This window comes from Giraffa tippelskirchi, chromosome 2 (genome assembly GCF_054371585.1).
Source record: "Giraffa tippelskirchi isolate mGirTip1 chromosome 2, T2T-mGirTip1v1.2.pri, whole genome shotgun sequence".
Taxonomy (NCBI): domain Eukaryota; kingdom Metazoa; phylum Chordata; class Mammalia; order Artiodactyla; family Giraffidae; genus Giraffa; species Giraffa tippelskirchi.
In genome coordinates this window covers 174086542-174111241 of record NC_137276.1, presented here as the reverse complement: position 1 = coordinate 174111241, position 24700 = coordinate 174086542, and the positions used below count along the sequence as shown (strand labels likewise).

Sequence of the window (24700 nt, the reverse complement as noted above, 5' to 3'; positions counted from 1 at the left end):
AGCACACAGAATGTAAATGCGCTGAAAGGAAATCAAGGTTTTAAAATAAGTTTTCCATAATATCCATAAACATTTAAGCTGGTGTAAATGTTAAACCAACACCTAACGTTAACACCAGCTTGCTTGTCAACGGGTTAGTTATGCACTGGTTGCTGGGTGAAGATAAATTCTTTCTTGCATATCACTTGGCCACATTTAACAACATAGCTGCAAACGAGAACAGTTTACTTCTCTTTCACTGTATGCACATAAATGTAAACTTCATTTTGCATTTAGTGAGACATTTACAGATATTATGCCAATTGCTATAGAAAATTTACTCCACTAAAGCAAATGCACTAGAGAAGAAATATTTTAAACATCTAAGAAAGAAGGAGACTTCCTAAATTGGATTTACATTTCTTAACTCAGGGTCTTAGCTAACTGTTTCTGTGGTATATTTAATATTTGTCTTCAAAATATTAATTGTTTTGTAGGTTGGATACAGCATTGCGCTTATATATCTATAAAAATGATACTTATTAGAAATCAAGACTAAATACAGGTTGAAAGGTTATGAAGTTGAAGAGCTAAAATAAGGTCATGGTTATTCCCATGGAACATGATCCATAAGCAAATTCCTTTTAAACAAATCATTACAGTGTGGGAAAATGGGGCTCCATGTCTTTCAAAATGAAGTATAGCTCTTTTTTAAAACCAAATTCGGTACTTTTCTTCCTTTTACGTTTAAATCATTATTCTAGATTTGCTTTATAATACATACAATATTGCAAATATAGCATCTGTAAAGATAAGGTTTAAAAAAAATACATACACATACATATATATTTCCACAAATAATTCAAGACCTGCAAAAAACAAAATGAGAAATTCTGGGATGCAAGCCAATAGAAACATTCAAACCACAACCAACCTGGGGATGGAACCTATGATTCTGGAGCAGTTAAGAAGCTAATAACTCAGTAAGTAATAACTCATAAATATTTTCATGCTGAGGAGTTTAGTTTCTGTGTGCAAAGGAGGTAAGTCCATTTTTGGAGGAGAAACAGATTTTTGTTTCTGTCCTCCAAGAACATGAAAATCACGAGTACTTTTACAAGGTCTCTATGAATAGCCCAAATTGTCTGAAGATGTAGTAAAAAAAATGCCCAGGGCAAGGGTGATGTCTGACTTGGAAGAGAAGGCAAAGGTCAGTGGGACAATTCTTCCCAACAGAAAAAGCAAGGACCTATCCCTAAGCCTTAGTTCTTTCAGAGCAGAGGGATGTTTTGTGTCCAAACTAGTAAGACTGTTCTTCCAACAGGGCAAAACCTTTTGATGAACAACTGCACAAAGGAAAGAATTCTGCAGTTGTAAAACCTAGGATAGTTTTCATTCTTCAGGAAGTACCCTTCATCAAGGTCATTTCTGCTTTGGTTAACTGTAAGTCAGGTCTAAGGATTTTATTTTATGAAGAGTGGAGTTTCAGTTTGCATACAAAGGACATTAAATGTGTTAGCCATTCAGATTAATTCATGTATTTCACTCCTCTCAGTATATTGTTTCCAGCCAGTTGATTCTTTTCATTGCAGGATTTCATGCTTTGATTACCAATGGACAAAAGTCTTGAAGAGAGCTATCGCATTGTGATGAACTAAATTCCAAGAAGTCCCATGTTTAAACTTATTATCTCGATGTCAGTACTCTGGCTTCTACCTTTTACCTGACCCTTTTCCAAACTATGTCCTCTTCCATTTTTCACATTGCTTAAAAACATCCTCAAACCTATGAAATTTCTGGGGTCAACGATCGCTCTGAAATGGGAGACAGGACAAAATTCCCAGATCCTACCAGAGATATATGCAAACACCACAATATTCAATACATGTTTAATTACGTTTAATATACGGACCATTTTTAATAAAATTCAGGGAACAAATGGTGCTGACAAGGCAAAGACATTCTTTTCAATGAGGATCTCCTTCCATAAAGCCAAGACCTTGTCTTTAGGATAGGGTAGAGGCAATAAGAAATCTAGGTGTGTGATGAAAAACCTGTGACATGCCATGGGGATCTATTCCTGAAATTGATACTAAACTGAATTAACTCCTGTTACTTTTCTTTTCTTATGTATCTTTAAATTAGCATGCACTCCACTAAAGCTTCCACTTAAGGATGTGGTAGACTCTTCAATATATGGGAAATATTGATCATCAAGGATGATAAGCTTTTATTCCTGTACTAAGAAGACTAAATTGTTAGAGAAATCCCTGATTGTCAATAAATTGATGCTGCCTAGGAATAAGGTTCACCTTCTCTATGTTTAAGTAGCTACCACCTTGGATAAGAATTTTGGTCCTATGCCAGGATCTGCCACAAATACTTTTACCCTCTCCCATGTCCAATTTGTCCTTCTGTTTCATGTCTAAATTGCAAAATCATAAAAGAAGTCTGATGATAGGCTTTTAAAACAATAGAATCCCATAGAAGAGATTAAAAGTACCACTCATCAGGAGATCATTACCTTTAAAGACAAGACTCATTGCAAAGAGCCTTCAATTAATAAAATCTATCACGATAAATTTCAGATTTATTATTTTCCTTCCTTCCTCCTCACTCTCCTTCTATACTCCTTCCCTTTCTTCCTTTTTCTCTTCCTCACTCCCTTTCTTTCTAGTTCTTCCTTCCTTCTCTCTTCCCTTTCTTCCTTCCTTTTCTGATTTGCAGTTATGAAGCTTCCTGTTTTACATCATATAACAGCCATTTTCCAGGTTCTAAGACTTGGTGAGGTACCATATTTGGCTCTGCTGCAATACATTCCATTATGACCTCAACAACAATCCTATGTCTTCTCACTAATGAGCCATTTGCAATGCCTATTAGTCTAAGTAAAAGCAATGGTTGGTTTCCTGACAAAGATATCTACACATGGGGAGCTCTCTCTGTAAGGCTTTTCCTAAGAAAATCCTTCTGGTGTGGTGGTGATGTCAAGTTTTGTGGTATGTATACAGCTTTTGCCTAAATGATACAAGTTTCTCAGCTCTTCTGGTTGAGAACTAACTCATATTTCAGTGTTAACAATAAGATGTCTCTTGTATATGTAAACTTAGACATCATATCTCCCACTGTATCTTTTTCAGGAGACCAGAAGCCAAAAGTAAGTAGGAAAGATGGAATACAGTGCTGTTCCTAGTGGCCTGGCATAGGATAAGGATGGAGTACTATCAACAGCAGTGCTGCAAACACCATCTGTGGATGAGAAGGGAGATGACGTGGGCAATCAAATCAAGTATTAGGCTAGACCAGGACAGAGCTGCAAAGGAGCACAAGGAGTAGATTTCCCTTTTGTTATGGCCAGTGCTTTGTACTGGGACTGTCACAGTATTTCTACCACATGAGTCGGGACCTGGGGATCTGTACTTCTCTTGTCTTGCTCACGGCTCACTGTATTTTATCTGAAATATGGGAACATCTCTGCTTAGGGAAATCCATGGGAGCAAATGCAGTGTTAACTGAAGACTGCAGAGGGGGCAAAACAGGGCTGCTGAGGATCTCCGCGTGGCTCAGCATCCTTTCACTAGGACGTAACCCTTGGAGATCTTCCCACTTCTGGGGATTTGCTCCATATCTGCTACTCCTGCGGCAGAGCAGGACCAAGTCTGCAAAAAGCTGGGAAGTACATGAATCCTTCAGACTCACTCGTGAAACAAGAGTGAAATCAGAAACTTCTGTCCTAGGTCACCTCATCCGCATCACTGATTCTTTCTACTGTTTGCTCACCCCGTCAATAGTAGGCACTTTCATTGACAGTGATAATCTGAGTGACTCTGGACTGGGTTCTGATGACTGGACTGGGAGGAAGATGAGGTTCTGCCCGTAGGTGGGGACACAGCTTGGTCTGAAATACACGCTGAGGTCCAGTGACAGCCATGGATGGGGGAGCGGCTCTGCTCCTTGCCTCCTTCCCCTCCCACGGCCCCCAGCACCTCGTCACAGCCGCATCTCAAGGTTACAGTGAGGGACAGTATCTACAGCACAATGAGTCTATGTACACGTGGACCATTCCCTCGGCATGCTTTAGAGAGAGGCGCACACGCCCACACACGTACACCCACGTTGAGAGAGAGAGAGAGAGACGGCACGCGCGCACAGTGGGGAGAATTAAAATGGCACTTTCTAGCATCCGCGGCAGGACGAGTGCTGGGAGGTGGGGGTCAGGGGGTGGGAGTGAAGGGACGCGGCCGGGGTGAGGATAGAGAGCAGGTATCCGGCACGGATGCGGGGGAGATCGAACACGGAGATGGTCTTAAAAGTTGGAGGGAGGGTGGAAGCAGGAAACCCAGATAAAGGGTCAGGGTAGGACTCCAGCATGGATTCCACTGATAGTCTGAATGGCTATGCGTCAGCTCAAATTAAAAAACAGAATAAAATGATGTTGGAAGTATAAACACCAAGGCAAGACCGTATTGTTTTCTTTCCCCGCAGATGAAAAAGGATGAAGGAAGGATAAAGTGTGTGTGTGTGTGTGTGTGTGTGTGTGTGTGTGTGTGTGCGTGTGGTGGGGGGTTAATACCCATCTGGTACTTCTTCACTTGTCATTTTTTTATAACATCAAATCTCCTTACGTGATGGAGTCTTTACACAGTCTACATTTGCTTAGATATACACATTTCTTGGTAGAACTTTTCCCACCTGGACTTATACTTCAATTTTGATCGATGGATTTTAAAATTGTTTTAAACGTATTTTCTTCTTTTTCTTATTTTCCCCTTCATTTATAAACACACAAAGTTGTGAAAGAAACAGTCTCCCCCCATTTCGCTCTCTCTCTCGCTCTGTATCCTGTGTGACGCATTTTTGTGTTTTTTTTTAATTATTTTTAAACTTTTATTCTATTAACATTTGCTGAGAAGGCAGAGCAGAGATGCTGCCAGCAGCCACAGTGGTACGGCCAGACTGATGGATCCATTTATTCCTCTCACCGACCCAGGTCCTGCAGGGCAAAAGAGAGAAAAGAAAGTAATTATTAATACATCCGGTCCACTCTATGTCACAACTGACCTTATTTCAAAGGTAAGACTAGGCCATGTACCAGCATCTCAAAATCAGGGAGGACACTTATATACAGTCTAAGAAGGAATCACCATCTTTTCTAAATACTTCTGGTTGAGCTATAAGTATCTTAAGGGGTATCTTGTGTGATGCTGGATCAGTCTCCTCTCCGCCAAAATTTATCCTGCACTCTCTGCTCTGCACAGCAGTGGGATGTCAGCGCTCATTAAGATTCCAAGCATTGCTGAGGGTCCTTCAGCAGCCGGACACGGGCTCCTCCAGCTGATTCACCACAGCATCTCCATCAATAAAATGTGGAACCAGTCTGTGATGCTCTCTTCTCCAGGGGGCAGAGGAGGGCTGGTGGTGGTGACAGTAGCTATTTATTTGTTAATGGGGAGATGAATTGTTTTAAAGTAATGTTTTTTGGCTGGGTGGCACCTTAGCTGCAAGGCAGAAAATAAGTCAACTCATGGTGGGATTTTGAGCAGCAGCAGGGGGTCGTCTGGTCCAAACCCTTCATTTGACACTTTAAAAACTAACGATGATGACAACAAAAACACACAAACCTAGCCAGGCAGGTCCAAACTGGAGCAGAGCTGAGACTTGCACTTGCCCAGAATTCATCCTGGAGGCGCTATCTGTGGGTTTCCCACTGCCAGCCTGAGTTTTCCCAATGTTGACAGAATTTGGGGGATGTGGGTGTGCAAATGGAGAAGAGAGTGGGTAAGGGATTTGTGTGTTTACACAGAAAGAACTGAGGCAGTGACTGTAGGTCTAGAGCTTGCCTCCTATGCTTTGCTTGTTGCATTTTCTCCTTTTGTATAGTTCAGTTTGTTTAGATTCATTACAAGAGGAAAAGTTTTTCATAACAGAGACTTTTGGATTTAAGACTGTATGCTTAGACATGACATTCAAAAGGAAAAAATGGTGTCATTGTAACTACGGGTCACTTGGAGGTTTTGAGGGCACTTAAGGAGATGAATATGTGTGAATGAGGGTGTATGTGAGTGTGGGTGTTTGTACTTGTGCAGGTGCAATGGAAGCATCCTCTGGCGTGTGAACATTGTCTACAAATATACCAGGTCAGATACAAAATAACTGGGAAAATGTTGAATATAAGAATATTCTCCCATCTATGTTTCACATATTAATACAAATAATATTATAGGAACAACAGCAACCAAAGACAATCAAGAAACAACTACATAGCATTTACTACAAGTCCTGTTAAAAATGCTTCACAAATATAAGCACACAACCATGTTACAAGGCAGGTCCTCTAGTGAACCCTGCTTTCCAGTGAGATAAGGGAGCCACAGAGAAGTTAAGCTCACCACATGAGCTTACACAGTAAGCAGAGAGCTGGGCTTTCCCCCAGCGACTGATTCTAGAGTCTGTGCCTGTCACTGCTGCAGTGAGGTTATGTGGGGAAGGGGTGCCCTGAGTCTCCTGTCAAACATTCGGCAAATGAAATCTGGGTTTGTTTAAAACAGTGGCCCAGAACAAACAAAGCGACAGGAAGGTATCCATTATCTTTGAAAAAATGATTTTCAATTTTTTTTTTTACTGAAATGTCTTATTGAGAATATTAAAAATCCTACTTAATATATAATCTATATATAAAGTTTGAATAGCATAGTTACAGTATAAAATGAGCTTTTGAGTGTTGTTATGTGTGGAGCTATGGAAACACAGAATAAACGATTTAAATATTCAATCAATTCTTCAAGTTTTCTGAATGACTGTAGGATTATATTAATAAGACACTTTAGCTACCTTCAGGTTCATGCCTTACATGAGGAATTAAGGTTCAAAAAGGTTATGCATTCTGCATAAAGCACCTGATTAGTAATGCTGACTGGGCACTAGAATCTAGGTATTAAGTCAATGTTTTTCCTAATTCACCCCCCACCCCCAACCCGGCACACACACCATTCTTTTTGGCCTTTGGGGACCTTTAAGCTCCTTTAATGGCCCCTCCCCAGGGCCTCCAGCCTGATGGCAATGCAATTCCCTATCATTTTAATTTCTCTCTAGGCTTTAGATGTCATGAGTTCTGTGGCACATTTGTTTGGATTAGTGTGTCAGTGATGCTTCCCAAACACAGAAAGACTACACACAAATTGAGGCCAGACAGGGTTAAGCAAGGATGATTTTTGTTTTGCCCCAGGGATCCTTTGAACACAGGTTTTCAGCCTCAATTCTGCCTATTTCCTTAATCTCATTTTTAGTGCTGGGACGGGTTGGATTATCTTTCAGACATCTTGGAGTTGAGTGGTACCTGGGGGAACCTAAAAAGTCTAGTCTTAAACCATTTTATTTGAAGGATAGTAAATATTTGAAGAAACAAAAATGCCATCACTGAAAAATATGACATATGCATATATGAACCTAGATACACATGTTCACATATAACATTCTTGCTAATGTATGTACATATATGTGGAGATACCAAGAGAAGTATATTTGTTATATGCATACTCATATACACATATGATATACACATGTTAAAGTTCTTTTAACACACAAAATTGACAATTAGCTATTACTCTTACATGCTATTCTATGTTACACATAGGGAATCTTAGTATGACTCTTTTAATAACCTTTAGTTTTATTTCTAATAGAACTGTTATTACATATTTGAAATATATTTTGTTGCTTTCTGAAAGATAGTTTCATCTCTATCAATTATTATTTATTAAGTGCATTAAGTGCTCTCATATAGCTATTTGATGTGCTTATATGACTTGTTCTTTTCATAATTGGTTTTGAGAGTAAATAAATAGGCTTGAAAAAATACAAGGGTAAACGGGTGGTGGTTGGGGAATCGACACAAGTGTGTATACAATTACAGATACATGTATATATGACTGCATAGGAGACTACTTCAGTTAATGGCTATTTCAGGCAGGAATCATCAGCAAAATCATTAATTATGTTTTAGTTCATAGTTATGAAATTTGTGCTTATTTGTGGAAATGCAAATGATAAATCTTATTTCCCACACCAGATGGCCACACTCAGCAAGTGCTTTTATACAGACAGATATAATGAAAGCAAGAGTCTGCAAACATAAATTAGCCTTAAGAATAGATGAGCAAATAGAACCACAATTCAAAAATTGCTACATGTTTTTCACATAACATAAAAAAATCATATTTTGGTATTTAGCCACATCCTATATATATATGTATATATGTGTATGTGTGTTTATCTAGTAAACATTTAATAAGAGGTAGCGACAGAGGATTAGATGGTTGTATGGCATCACCAACTCAATGGACTCGAGTTTGAGCAAAATTTGCAGTCCAAAGAGTCAGACATGACTTAGCAACTGAGCAACAACAACAAGATTGTCATTATTGTTATTAACTCTGGAACTCTGTGTTACAGGAAGGCATGAAATACCTGGATCAATACACTCTGGATCAAAGCCACTGGCTTGTGAACTGGGTCAAGGCTTTTAATGTTTGACATGAAAAGTGCAAAATTTAGCTGCAGCAGGAGTGGGAATCTTGAGTCAACACACCAGGTCAAGTTTCTCAACTCCAAAGATAGTTGAGACTCTGTATCAAAGTGAATGCAGGACAATGCTTATCCAAGGGAATTGGTGATTAAGGGCAAGATTGATAGAACATCCTGAAATTCTGAGATCTGAGACTTTGGGGGCATGTTTCTACACTACAAATTAGATGTAGGATGCTAAGCCAATTGATTTGTCTTTCAGTAAATCTCAACAAATGGACAAGGTGATTGTTCAGCACCTGCTTTAAAGAGTGTGTCCTTGGAGACACTTTGTGATTCAATGTGACCAACACATTTCTGTTGCTTCTGCTGAGTACTTCGGACTCTTTTGCAGGATTTGGAATCAGATTTATTCAAAAAACAATTAATCACACACTCAGCAATCCTTGGGAATTCCTTCTAGTCATTAAGGAAACCAGATCATCTATCATTTTATTCCTATACATAGTTCAGCCACACAAGAAAAGAAGGGCCAGGTGAATTTAAGCTCAAACTCTCCTTAGAATTATTAAGGATTGACAAAATGACTAAAATAAAAACATAAACAACATGCAAAACAATTTTTAAACAAAAGAGAAAAAAAATCTACTAAATGTCTCTTAGATATTATCTAGAGGCCCAGGCTGAGGCCCCCTCAGTAGCCTGAAGCCACATTTAAAGGGAAAAAGACTGACTTTGGTGCCACCTGCTGACCATTTTCTGCCAGTACAGCTTCCTCTGCGTGAAGGAATCCACTGGGGAGCTGCTGCTGGGGCTGCCAAGTCGCTTCAGTCGTGTCCGACTCTGTGCGACCCCATAGACGGCAGCCCATCAGGCTCCGCCGTCCCTGGGATTCTCCAGGCAAGAATACTGGAGTGGGGTGCCATTGCCTTCTCCGCCACTGGGGGGGAGAGTCTGTAATTTCCAGGCTGGAGCAATTTGTAAGAGGGGGTATACTGATGTTTTCTTTGAGCAGTGTGTCTTGGAAATAAATCTGGGTTCCATCTACATAATTCTTTATGCATTATCTCCCTTTTCTATAAAGATGGTCTTGGGTAAGTCTGAAGTATTCGCACAATGAAGTTGGAATTATCACACCTTTTCCATCAAAACAACATCAAATATTTTGACTTGCAAAATCTTGAAACTTTAGGCCATTACTTTCCTTTGAGTGACACTAGGAATTTTTGTTTTAAATTTAATTTAAATTAAAAAAAAAATAGCATGCTCTATTTTTCCCTCCACTCCAAAGCTCTGTGGTATCATTGTGTTCTACCAATACCAGTAACTTAAGATTCAAATGTAATAGACAATCGTGGCGCTGCAGAGAGAAGAAGATATGAAGAGGACATCAGTTTATACCTCTTGTCCCAAATAATCTTGATCCTATATACATATTTCTGGTCACGTCCTCCCTGGTGCATTCTGTGAGGGCTTGCTAGCACTGGTCATAAACTAGGTGCTGGCCCTTTCCTGGGGGAAGCCAACAAAGCTGGTCCACAGTCTCTGAGGTTCGTTGCCTGGTTGGGTTTAAGGACCATAAGAATAGGTTTGCACTCTTGAGAGTGATCTTGATAGCTTCAGCCCCTTTGACACTCAGACAAGATGTCTTCACAGGAGACACTTATCAATCCAAGTGGGTGGCCGTGAAGATTCATGTAGGGTGGTGCCTGCCACACAGATTTTTCTATGACTCTGGTATGGGGACAGACACTGTTAGAGATTTCTGTTTGTCTTGTAAAGATGACACATCAGAATTGGTAACTGTTTGAATCTTAGGGTCCATGTCATGAAGTGTTGACCTGACTGTGTTGTCTTTGTAGGGGGAAGTGTGTGAATCACGTGCCACGTGGCTGACAGAGCTACATAAGGCAGTTTGACGGCACAAAAAGGCAGTTGCCAGATGTCCCGGCAGCCTGGGTATAGGGTGGCAGGGCGAGGGTACATGAAGACCTGGGAGAAGGTTCTGGCAGGAGGGAATAAGGAAAGCTCAAATGCTTCATTTTTGAAGCCCCTACTTTATCTCCTTGAGCAATATATCTGCTTCAACAGTCAATGAGGGGTGATGAAGCGGACTCTCTGTCTCAACTGAGAGCCCTGTCCCTGGGAAGTGAACATTTCCAAAAGTGTGGCTCTGCAGGAGTTAACCAAGGGGGAACTTAAGGACGATGGGAGAGGGACTAACTTGCTCAGCTCCAGAGATTCAAAAATGAATAAGTCAAAAGCAATAGAGGGGTCACTGTTGGATCAGAGGCTTTTTGTAAATGAGAAAGTTCACAGTTTGGGGAAAATATTGGCAAATGTGTTATGGAAATTATTATCACAAATTATCAGTAGGGAATAATCTCGTGTATAAGGCTCCAATGTATTGCTGTGGACTCTTACCATACAGAAGGGAATCAGAAATAAGAACCATACCTTTTTGCTTGAAGTGCACGGTGGTGCCAATTTCTAAAAAGGAAACATTTAGCAAAACAAAAACAGGTAAAAAATTCTGAATCAATTGAGAGGAAGCACAAAGGTAGTCTGGTACTCTCCACTGAAAGGAGAATGAGAGGAAAGGTGAAAAGAACACGCTCATAGGAACATATACTGGTAGAGACTGAAAGAAAGGTACATGGACAGAGGCTGCTTTGTTGTAACAAATGTGCAGTTGGAGGTGGCAAAAACAATTTGCAGCTACAGATACTTGATGTAACATGTGATGAGTGCAGACAAGTACCAGAACTCTGAGTATGGCAGATGAAAGGACTCTTGACTGCAATGTAGCCAAATGAGAGGTTGTGTCTGCCTCCCCACCCCCAACCCCATTCTACCATTTGGCGCCTGGTTTGCTCTGCTCACACTGATTACCTTTCTTCCTTTTCTTTTCTACCTTTTTTCTAACACACTAAATCCCTTCCAACATTACCACCTTTGCCCTCGCACCTGCTTGGAATGTCCCTCCCCAGACCTCTGCCTGGCCCGCTCAGTCACTTCATTCAGATTTCTGCTGAAATGTCAGGAAGGATTTCCCCCATTATCTTCTCAAAAACGGTATCCTCTGTGACTTCTTGTTATTTTACCCTGGTTTGCTCATATTAATAGTCCTGATCCCTACTTTTCACCATGTTACGCATTTACTTACTTACTTGTTCAGTTTATCTCCATGAAGGCAGCCACAGTGCGTATCTTGTCAACCTGGTGCCTAGATCAGAGCCCAGCATGTAGCAGCTATTCAATAAATACTTGTTGAGTGTATTAATAACTCTCAGTATTGGGAGAGCTTCTATAGGGAAAATGCTTGGATTACCTTTTAAGTATCTTGATCAATTAAAGCACAGCACTCCTCGATATTTAGAAGTAAATATGGAAAATTTCCATAGGATACTTTGAATTTCAGGACCAACTGGACGATTGATCAGATATAGGAGCCCAAACCGTGGAAGCTGGACATAGGTTTTCTTCTCTGTGAGGATCAGAATGCAGCCCTGCATCCCTGAGTGGCATGCTTTCACTAAGGGCATAAAGTGACCTGGACTCGGAAGCGAAAAAGAAGCTTTGGATTTGGAACCAGTCACCTCACTGTCCTGCTTGAAACTGGCTTATGCTTTCTCATGACTTCCAGAATAAAGACCAAAATACTTAGCATGACATGTATGGCTCTGCCCTTTCACTTTTCCAGCCTCATCAATGTTTATTATCTCTGCATCCCAGCCCACAAACCTTCCTGATGCTCCATGGTACCCCGTTTTCTTTGTTGTGGGGTCTATGGCCTGATGATATCTCTACTAGGAATCCCACTCACCTGTCAAAATTTAGTTACAAATTCCACAGAGAAGTCTTCCTTAGTCTCCTTGGTAAAATGAAGTCCCTCTACTATAAGCTCTGTTCTCCTTCACAACACTCATCTCAGTTTTAATTTCAAATGTACTTGTCTGGTGTTTTGATGAATGCTTATTTCACGAGTGGACTATGAGTTCCACGGAAGCAGGAACTGTGTCTGTTACTGCTCCCTTGTTGGCACAGCTAATGGATGACGGCACTCTGAATACACAACGGACCGAAACAGAACGGGCCAAATCACTGAAACATGAGAAAAATAAAGACACGCCAGGCATCCTTCTCACAGGGGAGCTGAGACTCTGTTAAAACAACAGAGAATCTGAGTAGCTAAAATCATTATCCTCTGATTTAGCACAAAGGGGTCAGAGCTTCAGAATCAGGTCTGCAAAGTTTCTGAGGTTCAGTGCAACCTATGAATCCTCTCCCTCGCAGATTTTCCTTTTGCCTTTATGATCTAAGGAGATCACAAGGAGAAGTCTCAAACAGCCCAATGTTTTCTAGCATTCTCATGATGGCTATAAGAAGGGCACCATTGTCTTATCATCCAAAGTTTTGAAAATGTTTGGCTACTATTCAGCATCTGCTGGGCTGTTCATAGAGCAAACTGTGTCCACAAGTGAAGACAGATGTGGGGCGGGGCAGGTTGGGGTGTGTGACTGTTCTTTTATATCATGACTGCTGGTGCACTCTTCAAAGCCATCAGCACCTGCCCTTCTGTCCTTGAAGAGCTAGTCCATTACTTGCAGAAGGATGGAGGTCCATTCAGAAGACTGGAGCACGATTTCTGCTCCTCTTCTAGCGGAAGCCAGCTACTGAGGACACTGTCACCTTAGGAGTGAAGCCGGATTCTATTAAGACTTAAAATGCTGGTGTCCACCTGTTGACCACACAGATCACCTGACTGGCAACGTTTCATTTGTATATTAAACATGCTGACACCTGTTTTCTTTCATAATACCTGTTCTCACAACTTTTCTTTAAAATCAGCATATTGCCTTCAAATATTGCAAAGTCTCTGTAGAGAATTGCTCATCAAAATATGAGGAAACTGAGGCCCAGACAGGTTAATCAGTTCCCCAAGGTCACACAGACAGCAAGAGGCAGAGCTGAGACTGAAGTTCAGGGCTCCCACTTCTCCAGGGAGAACTCTGTTCATTATTCACAATACCCCTCTGGAATTTTTATGATAGCAAGGCTGAGTAAGTATAGCCTACATAACTCTAGGGTTATCACTGAGACATTTCTATGATTCAATATTGACTGGGGAAAGTTTGGCTCTGCTCCTGTGCAAAGTACAACTTCTTCTCTTTCTTTGCTCAAATTCTTTGGTTTATCATTCTTTAGAATTTATAAGGACCTCTCAAGGTTCCAGGTAGTGCAGTGGTAAAGAATCCATCTGCCAATGCAGGAGACGCAAGAGATGTAAGTTTGATCTCTTCTCCCCTGGAGCAGGAAATGACAACCCACTCCAGTATTCTTGTCTGGGAAATCCCATGGACAGAGGAGCCTGGTGGGTTATAGCCCATGGGGTTGCAAGAGTCAGACATGACTGAACACAGCAGCAGTATCTCAGGGTCACAGAGTGATGCTCTTCACCCCAAGGGTTTAGATTCCCTGATGGGATCATCTTCATGTAAAGAACCCCTGAGGTTTCCCATGGTCCATCCCAGGTCTCACAGAATAATTCCAAGCAATTGTTCAAGAACCTGGGCAGGCAGGGAAACCAACACTTCTGCTTAACTAGAAATCATCACTTCATTTCTTTTTGCCTCCGTTTCATCAACTGTAAAGTAGGTTTAATTGCATTCTTCCTATAAGTTTGTTCTGGCGCTTCCGTGGTGGCTCAGTGATAAAGAATCTGTCTGTCAATGCAGGAGACCCAGGTTCAATCCCTGGATTGGCAAGATCCCCTGGGGAAGAAAATGGCAACTCACTCCAGTATTCTTGCCTGGGAAATCCCATGGACAGAGGAGCCTGTCGGGCTACGGCCCATGGGGTCGAAAAAGAGATTAACAAGACTTATTGACTAAACAACAACAGCTTTGTTCGATCACTTAGATAATTATCATACTCTGCTTGGAATGCTGCCAGACACATGCTAATTGTTCAATAAATAAGAGTTGTTGTTGTCAGATTCATGGTAAAAATCCCTTACTGAGGAGACTGTCAGGAAAAGTCTTGTGGAAAAAGAGAAAAACAGATCTTCAAAGTCAGCCATGGCAGTCCTGGTTCAAAAAAAATTTTTTTTAAATCTAGAGCCCTACGGATGAACAAAACAAGATGCTAGCACACTGAAGTGATAATGAAACAGACTGATTAGGGAGTATTTTGGCCAGGAGAAAACTAGCAATAGGTTAACCAGTAAAGGGAACAGACTTGAGCAAAAGTCTGAATGTCCTAAATGGGAACAGACACTGCCTTACTAGTTGATTAAAAATAATTTAACAAAAGAATTTAAAAACATTGTTCAAACTTTACACTCTATGAAGAAAATATTTTTAAAAATCAGATAAAAAATATACTCTTGTTTAAGTTATCTTTAAAAAGCAAACTGCCAGTTAAAGTTTAGGAAGTCTTCCCTATGGCAATGAATGACATAGTTTGTGAAAGACTAACGATCTTAAGACATGGAATTCCATTTGTATTTAGAAAAAAGAGAATGGAATTTTTATTTTGTATTATTATGTCTTATTCGTCCACTTCTGTTGGAGTAGACCGTTCTCTTTTGAGGAGCAAAATTCTGAATGTTTTTTGAGGCGGGCTCTTTGAAAAGTTGGTTGTATGCTGCCATCTTGTGGTAATACTAAGACATGCTCCTTCGCGCCGTCTAAAGTAATTACCTTTGTCCACCAGGTGGCAGTAGTGAAAAAAATTATTTTTGTTATTTTCAAAAGGAGTCTTTCCTATTATAGACCAAAAAAAAAAGTTTTGGTCCTTAACAACTGACGGTAATTCTTTCTTTTCCAACATGAAGGCACTCTCAAGTTCTTGAGTAAAATTGCCTTTCCAGGGACACCAGTTCTGTAGGGATTCCTGGATATACTCATTAGAATATACCTGACACCTACCATTTTTATGCCTCTCCTGAAGAGTTCGCTCCACATGTCAATTTTGCTTCAGCAAATAAACTTAACAAGTAAGCATGGCAGTGCCAGTCTAAACAATGAAATAAAAGGATAAATCTACAGCAGCAGTACAATGGACAAAACTTTAGGGGGTTCAAGTACAAAGAAAGTTCTAAGATTCTGTGAACGCATTATTGTCATATGCTTAGATCTCAGCTCCTGATGAGGGTGTAGGAGGCAGTAATGGGGAAAAGAATTTAATACTAGAAAAGGCAAGTGCCTTGATAAATTTATTTATGCCAATCTGTCTCTGACTTTTGACTTTCAGATTCTTTACAACCAGCTGTGTTAGACAAATGTCCCAGGTGGTACTAGTCATAAAGAACCTGCCTGCCAATTCAGGAGACAAAAGAGACACAGGTTCAGTTCCTGGGTGGGGAAGATCCCCTGGAGGAGGGCATGGCAACCCATTCCGGTATTCTTGCCTGGAGAATCTCATGGACAGAGGAGCCAGGCGGGGTGACGGTCCATAGGGTTACACAGAGTCGGACACGACCGAAGCGACTTAGCACACAGCACACACAGCATCAAAAAGGGCTGAGTGAGCCTTGCTCACTGGCAGGACGTCTTCCTCGTTCACTACTGTAGCCTCTGCCTCACTATTTCTTCAGCACAGAGTCTGTATTCAATAGACTGGGTGAATAAGTGTCTGAGTACATAAACGAATAAATGAATGAGTAACCGAGTGAATTAATCCATCAGTACTTTAAGAGCTGCCCTCTCTAAAATTCTAGGTAGGTGGAAATATTATTCTTTGAAACCACCATGCCTTACCACAAAGGCAAAATGACTGTTGGGAATTCACAGTCATTTAAAGAATAATAAGAGGCTAGGAGGTTCTTTCATTAGTCTCCAAATCCCTGGCAGGTAGAAAATTTTCTGGAGGACTGAGCTTTATTTATGATTATCCTCATGAAATTTAAACCTTAGAAAATAAAAACCCAAGCTTTTTGTTTGTTTGTTTGTTTCAAAATCCAGAAGATTTCTTCTTACCTTTCATCTGTCACTATGGGGTATGACTAGGTCTCTTGCCATTAAAGTGAGTGTTGTGAAGGCAAGAGATGCTTCATTGGAAGCTCTAGAATTTACAGTTTGGTAAGCAGCAGCAGCAGCAACTCCCTCACTACCTGAGGAAGTTTCTGTATCTATATTTACGAAGAGTTACCGCATTTTGCCTTCTTTGAATTCTATCTGGGAGAGGAGGTGAGGGTACAACAAACCCATGAGGAGAAGAATTGATTTTTAGTACTTTGACAACTTACCTCTAATCCTCTGCTTATAAGCATTCATTCCAATTCATGGGTAGGATATATAGAGTTTGAGGGTTTATATTGTTTGCACAGTTGTTCTAATTCTGGGGTATTTACTTGAACATAAATGGCTCACTTTTCAACCTGCCACAGTCATTGAAACAAGGAAATGTTCTCTGTTGCACATGGCACAACTCTTTTTAAACTTTCTGATGAGCCCTGGGTTTTGAAAATAACATATTAGTGGACTTAACTAACTGGACTTTTGTTTTGTTTCCTGTATCAGAATGAACAAAGATGTATGTTCAGCAGAAAGGGAAGGTCCGAATTCAACAGGGGTTTTATCCTCCAATTGTCTGGGAAACGTGAGAGAGGGATGGAGTTAAAATCACTAAGAAGTTTAATAAAATAAACATGTAAGAATATTCCCTGTGCCACTTCCTCCTTCACTGATGTTGAGGACCTGAAGCATAACATTTGTAAATGTCCTCCATGGGAATTTATGTGGTTTTGTGCTCTTTTTTTTTTTTTTTGCCAAGATTTTGAAAAATAAAACCTTTCCTATTATATTGGCTTAAAAGGGGGACATTTTTATTAATTCAATTTTCAGAGCCACACTCTGAAAGTTGTTAATTTCTTTCTCAATGGTTTCTCTGCTCTACTTGGAGGCTTTAGGGATTAGTAGTTTCTACTTACAAGAATTATTATTATTTTTCCTTTTGACATAGGAAAAAAAAATGCCTGTGATTTCTATTTGGATTGGTAGAGTTTTAATTTTCTCTCTTGTACTATATCCATGTTGTATAAACTCTAATGCCTAGTAGTTATAGAGTAATGTTCTCTGAGAATCTCAGTGATCATTTTGGGTCTGGTTCTGGGGGAAATCCAACACAGAGAAATAGGTCTAATCCTCAGCCTTAAGGTTATAGCTGTTTTCTTACCTAGTTCATAGGTCAATCGCTATCCTGACTACTAGGGAAATATGCCAGACTGGCTGGGGAAATTAAAAAGTCTTAGCTCAGCATGTCATCAATATTTGAGAAGGCAAGTTGGCCTCCCCCTTAGCTATATTTGGGTCAGAAAGGACTCCTACACTCTACTTTCAAATACTCCTAGGGGCTTCTGATCATTGACCATGACCAGGAATGGACTTCAGATAGTTTAATGCTGTTTCAAAGTGAGTCAGAGACATGAATGATGTATCAAGCTTTTTGCCACCCTGGATATTCTGGTGATAATTCAGTGTTGAATGAATGAGTATATCCAAAGCAAAACAAATGTTGATATAATGTCTTATTATATAATAAAACATTTGAGAATCATTCCTTATTCTCATCAATTAGTGGACGAGCCCTCCACTATGTTCTATACTAAAGAGAATCGGAGAAAATGTTTTTAAAATAAAAGTTCATCTCATTAAAAAGAAGACAACTTTGTCTTATACCCCAATTTAGAGAGAGAGAGTAGGAGGTTCAGGAAGGGGGACTCTTACTGGAAACCCTGGAGGTGACTCAATGGAAATGTCTTGCAGGGTGAGTCAGGTTTGACTCAGGACCTGGAAGAGCGGAGGGTGTGCTGGTCCCTGTGGAGCGGGCAGTGGCCTGGGGGCAGGGACTCCTGGACCTGACTGTTCTGTGACCTTGAGCAAGACACAGGGCTAGGCCAGCCTCAGAGGGGCAGAACGCAGAGAACGGGTCAAGTGTTTTCACTCAAATATGTTATAATACACCGACAGCTCAAAGATTCAGACAAACATTTGTTTCTATCATATTAATGGTGTTATCTCTGAGGAGAGAGATTATATATAATCTTCATTTTCTTCTTTATAGTTTCATATATTTTCAAGTTCTTCCATAATGAAAACGCATAACATTTATTATAAGAATGAAAAGCTATTTATAAAAACAAATCTGGGGTAAAGAAAATAATCCCCTCAATCTGGGGAAAAGAAAATAATAATTTTCTGATTCTTTAGCTTTGAGTTGACATCATTACAAGGAGACTGAATTCCCCACCCCCTCACTTTATAGTTCACTGGTATTATACAGTGAAACTAAAGAGAAACTAAGACAGGTGAGGTCTAATTTCTATAAGGAACATTGTCTTTACAGCATGAAATGACAATACAATAAAATATGTATTATATGGGTTTATGAGGTCCCACTGACTGCACGCTTGAAGTAATTGCCCTGTGGAGTAAGTACAGATACATGAATTGACTTTAACTGCTACAGGCTCTGCTCGATGGTGATATGGACTGTTCCAGAAAGTACAGGCTCACTAAGCACTCCCAGCATAAAGAGAGGGTTTCATTAAGTCTCTTATAGCATGTCAGCCTGCTCAAATCCTGCAGGTTTCTTATTTAGCCTGAGAGGTTTAATTTTTAATAATCAGTGAATTAAAATGTTAGAGAATGCCCAATGGGGTAAATTTAATAAAGGAATTTCCCTGGGCCACTCCATCTAAAAATACATACAAGATAGAAAAACTCCAGAAGTAAATTTTTTTGAATCAGTAAGTTATTAGGGCCAGACACGAACTCTTTGCCTTAAAGAAGAAACAAATGCTTATGCTCCTGTGCCTATAACACACCCATCGCACCTGTGGGTAAAATCCTGGTATTTGGCCCTCACTGGAATGAAAGAACAGTCATCTAATTTCATAAAGAGCTACTTCCCAGCCCCGAATCTACTTATTGCTGGGGCAAAGTAGATTACAGTTGAAAAAACATAATTTTATGCACATTTTGAAGCCTTCTGTGGCTTCATGTATTTGACTTGCTAAAAAAGGATTTAAAAAAGTACAGGTTTGTGTAGGTTTCTAGAGATTTGCCTCCTGTCTGGCTTCCTTCCTCTGTTTCCATGCTCTAAATTGTGAATTGCAGATCCGTTTCAGAATACATTTTAGATTTAAATTCTAAGGGATTCAAGACTGTCCTTAATCCGTGTAATATGTGTTTTCATTTCATGTGTTTTGAAACCAAAAACATTCAAATACCATGAAACAAGGTAACTCGCTGTGGAATTTGAATGCAGAGATAAGTGAATTTGTGAGATTTCCTGGGATTTTAAGGCTCTCACAAACAAGAAGATAAGGGATTAAAAAACAGTGATACGCTCAGAGTTACCCCAGAGCCTGCGTCTATAGCACTGCACTGACCGCCGCAGGGCAGAGAACTTGGTGAAGGCGGTTCTGCTTTGGAACCTTGGCAGTGACTATACTACTGGGAGTGCCAGGACCCCTCAGGGATTTATCTGTAATTCCTGCTGTGTCACTGACTTGAAACATAATATACCTCCAGGTTCTAGAGCAAGCAGCTCCTGGAAAACACAGATGGCTCCAACTGACCTGACCACCCCTACAACTAACTTAAAAGCCTATTGTCAAACCTCCTTTTTGAGAGGCTGAAAGCTTTCTCTAGATGCTCTGATAGAGAATGGCTCTCAGCATCCTCCAGAAAATTCACCTCTGTAACACCACCTACCACATAGTATACACTATCCACAACATGTCTGTAGTCAACTTGACAGCTGCTCTTTCTTATCTTAAATGTGTAACAGGTAGTAATGCCCATCTCCTCTCTTTTAACTCCACTGGTTTATCACTTTTTTTTTTGGTTTTAAACAGGTTAGATGCAAATGAGGAAAAGTAAGAAAATATTAGGAAAAAAATTTGGGTTTTTTCCCCCCATATTTTAAAAATTATTTAGATACTATTGAGCTGTCTCTGGATTCTAATCCTCTGCAATCCTGGGATGTTCTGCTCCTTTCTCCCTTCTCTTCTTTCTGCCTTAATTTTAAACTTCACTTTCACTGATCAGAGAACTGACCGGTCCAGGTTAGCCAAGATGTCCCTGTGCTGAGTTCTCCATAGACCACACAGGTCTCCTCAGCTTAGCAAAGTTTCTCGTAACTGCTCATCAACAACCACTGCCCTGGCAGGTCTGTAAGGTCTATCATTGTGGAGGTCGTGTCTGACTTCTTTTCACAGCTCTTCCCAAGTACCTAGCTCAGAGCTAGAGCTTGACACATAGAAAGTGCTAGGATGGTACTTTTTTCTTTTTTTTTTTTTTTGAGGGAAAGACTAGTGTAACCAAAATACTGTGTATTGTCAAATAAATTTCGTCTGGGCCAGAAACTAGTTTGCACTGCCCATCGAGAATGGAGTTTCTTTCTGGTGTTCCTAATGGCTGAAAATCAGATGAAAAGAAAACAAGAACACAAAAAACGGAACTTTACAGAGCAAAGGCAAGTGGAGAGTACATTTAAACGCAGAATAGAAAGTGACGTGTTCATTTAATGACAGATGGGAAGGTTGGTCCTTAAAGAAGACCAACCTCCAGTGGGTGAGAGCATGCTGTCTTTTTCAGCACTGTGACATGAAATCAACAGCCTTCCACAATGAACTTACCTGTGTTCAGGAACTCCAGGGACGAGAACACATCTCCCAAGTTACTCTCTAAGTTGTGATTCAACAAAGAGAAGTGAAAGCTACTGCTTTTCTTGCTTTCCTTTTTTCCCTTAGTCATTTCTGCCCTCCAAACATTCACATGTACAATTGAGAAAGCACTTTAGAATGGCCAAGCAACTTTCCAACATAGCACATGGGTGGGGATGCTCAGCATCCTGCAGGCTAAAGAGGGCGGGATGGTACACAGGATGGGTATTCAGTCAAGGCACAGTTATCTGCTTTGTATTTTTAAAAATACACAGGATGCTACTGTTGCCCCAAGCAAGATTCTCTTAAGTAGTTAAAAAAGAAAAGTCATACTGGAACTACAAGGTTTGGAAGTTAAGTGGTTAAAACAGAATCTCCGTTGTGAGTATGGGGCAGATAAATTAGAGTGGACTGATAGCTGTGATTTATAGCAAAGATACTCTGTTAGTGGTAATATCTAGGTATTAGAACGTACATATGTGTTACAGAAATGTGGGAAGCGTTTTCTTTTACAACCAGCATTGTGATGAGTAAAATAGTGCAATAAGCTATGGCAGTGCTCAGTTCCCCAGGGTCCAATTAGGAAGCGTGATAAATGACTTGTAAGGTCTCTCCTCCTACTGACTTGCAGTGGATATAAGCTGATGATTCTCGGTGGAGTCCTAGTGAGTGGTCTGCCTACTCCCATCATATATCTGGGTACAAATGAACACCTTAAATTGGAATTCCAAACTCATTATGCCACGCTGTGTCCTGACTTGGCAGGTGTGTTTCTTCACAGCGGTGTACAAGGGGAGATGTAAGGTGGGACCCCTTAAGCTGCGGTTTTTTTCCTCTATGGCAGTTCTTGTTTAATTTAATGCCTACAAATGACTTGTGATGATTAAAGACCATTGTGGGGACAGAGTGACTGTATAAGGGAGGTTGTTGTGAGGGTTCATTTGTATCTAGCCTCTCCAGATAGATGGGATAATGGCTTTGTGGTGCTTCCCTGAGTAGTAGCCAGTGTTTAGAACTGAATGCTAACACCATCAAAACCTTTTCTTTGGTTTTGTTTGAAGGATGTCAAAGAGAGAGTGTATACAAAATACAAGGTGAATATGGTGGAAATATAGAGAAAAAGAAGATCAAGAAATACAGATAACAAGAATAAGAATTTCAGGTGAAAAAGAAAGAGAGGGAGCCAAGGGGCAGACTAAAATGAAAGATTATAGTTTTGCGGGGCTATACTACGACATTTGTCAGGAGCCGAGACTGCACTGATGATTGAATTCTTGGAAGAATATGTGTTCTTCTTGACTTTTTTTCCTTTGAAACTTTCTACTTATTTTTTTTTTCATTTTTATTGTAGCATAGTTGCTTTGCAATGTTGTTTTAGTTTATATTGTACAAGGGAATCAATTATACATATACATACATCTTTTTGACTCTTAAATAGTGCCACTTCCTTTAAGGACTCTTGATCTTTTCTCTGAATCTAGAGCAAAACTTCCAAAGAAAGGACCATCTTCTTGGCTACACTCAGCAACTCTCCTCATAGTACATGGCTATTTAACATTCAACTGAGGGGTTGAACCCAGGTCTCCTACATTGCAGGCAAATTCTTTATTGTCTGAACTACCTTTTGGTACCTTTTGGTAATGATGTACTGGACGTTCACAGTACATCGCTATCCCCCTGCTAAATGTCACACTTGATGCGAACACCAGGGTGAGCTCCCCTGGGGGTGCTCTCCAAAGACCAAAGGGACCTGTATGAGCATTTTCTGTCCATTCAAGATCCTGGTCTTGTTACCCTTTGGGGCAGCAAGCCAGTATTTTCTGCTGCAAATCTCTTTGAGCTCTTCTTAGGCAGCTTTATTCCTTTTAATTAAAAAGACAAGACTGTCAATTACTTAAACTTAATCCCCACATGTAATTGTTACTTTGAAAGATATTTTTTCTCATAAAGCTCATAGAAGAGAAATATTTCCATCAAATTAAAATTTAGTGGGAGCTTGCATTTTCAAAAAATATATATATATATATTCATCTTTAAGTCCCTGCTGGCTATAGAAATCTAAATAGCACAGCAAAGTTTAAGTACGGGGATCACCATGAAAGGCTGCGTGATGCAGGCAGATCCAGACTAGGAAAATAGGAAAAGGCATTAGGAAAGAGTCTCAGGAGTAAAAATTCTCCTACCTTTAAATTGATGCTATAGGATGTTTAGCCATTTCACTTGAAGCTAAATGTAAATTCTAAGAGAGGTTAAGATTTCCAAGCTTCTTTTGGACATTTAGATAAGAGTATGAATAAACTTCAGAATTATTCTGGCTAGAAATCTTTAACAGGGAGAGGATAAGAACTGCTTAGGAAATAGGGCAAAAGGAAGAATGAAAAGGTAGAAGAGCAAAACAAGAAGTGGATTCAACAGAGAAAAGCGCTTGTTACAATTGGGTCTAAATTGGTGTGTGGCCCCCTGTTACAACTGAGTCTAAATCATTGAATTGGTGGGTGAACTATTGATTCTAGGTGAAGTATGGGCCCAACTATCCCCCTTGGGATAAACCAGGAGGAAGTTAGACTTTTGTTCCCATGAAAGGAGTCAGGGGATGGTTGTCAGATATTCATGTCAACTCTCAGTTACCTTCATGTGAATTAATTAGGGCTCGTGGTTCTACTGTAAATTCGTGTTGACATGGCTACCTAAGTTCTGTCAATAAAATCAAGGCCCTTATGTCCATCGGCGAGTGGGAAAGGAGCAACACACTTAAACACTGAAGCCTTTCCTAGGACATGCTTTACACCTTTGGCCAGAAAAAAAGGGCAAGTTTTTTAGATTGATCATTATGGACTAGTCTGACAGGTGCTAATGCCCAATCGGGCATCCACCGCAAGTGTGTGCCTCACAGTAGGGAACTGTGTAACCGCGGCTCCTCTAATGTGGAGCATTACGACAGTGGTGAAAAATAACGAAAAGTATACTTCGTTTGGCCTTAGGATACTTCTGTATTTATGTTGTTAACAGTGTGGGTATTTCAGACACCCCTAGAATCCAAAATATAGCCATCTATAACAAAGCCAAGGGTTTCTCTGGTGGCTCAGATGGTAAAGAATCCACCTGCAATGAGGTAGACCCGGGGTCAATCCCTGAGTCAGGAAGATCCCCTGGAGAAGAGAATGGCTGCCCATTCCAGTATTTTCACCTGGAGAATCCCATGGACAGAGGAGCCTGGAGGGCTACAGTCCGTGGAGTCGCAAAGAGCTGGACACGATTGAGCGACTATGCGCAAGCACACAATGAAGCCAAACCAAATTTTCATCAAATTAATATTTAGGCAACGTAATACTTGATACAAATACACCTTTAAAAATTATAAGACAAATGTGTATCTCAATAGGACTATTTTGAATTCAATAAGCATTCTTTTGAGGAACTTGAAGCTCTCTTTTACATATTATTTAAAACACCACTTTGAGTTTGTAGGCATGAAAAATATAATTTCTTTCCCATTTCACAGTTGGAAAAACTGAATTAAAG

The 24700-nt window shown here is 40.2% G+C and overlaps 1 protein-coding gene across 5 annotated transcripts in view; it reads right to left on the bottom strand.

Annotated features, from left to right (window-relative positions):
* Nucleotides 1-1863: 1863 nt before the first annotated feature.
* The window catches only part of LSAMP (limbic system associated membrane protein), a 1066465-nt gene continuing 1043628 nt past the window's right edge, over nucleotides 1864-24700 (bottom strand). For 2 of the 5 annotated variants that reach the window (XM_081539161.1, XM_081539169.1), the window contains one exon: nucleotides 1864-4972. In XM_081539161.1, the coding sequence (XP_081395287.1) occupies nucleotides 4875-4972 (98 nt within the window). In that variant the 3' untranslated portion in view covers nucleotides 1864-4874. Of the gene's footprint in view, nucleotides 4973-10959; nucleotides 10993-24700 lie in introns of all 5 variants that reach the window. The other 3 variants (XM_081539125.1, XM_081539136.1, XM_081539146.1) reach the window with 2 other exon arrangements.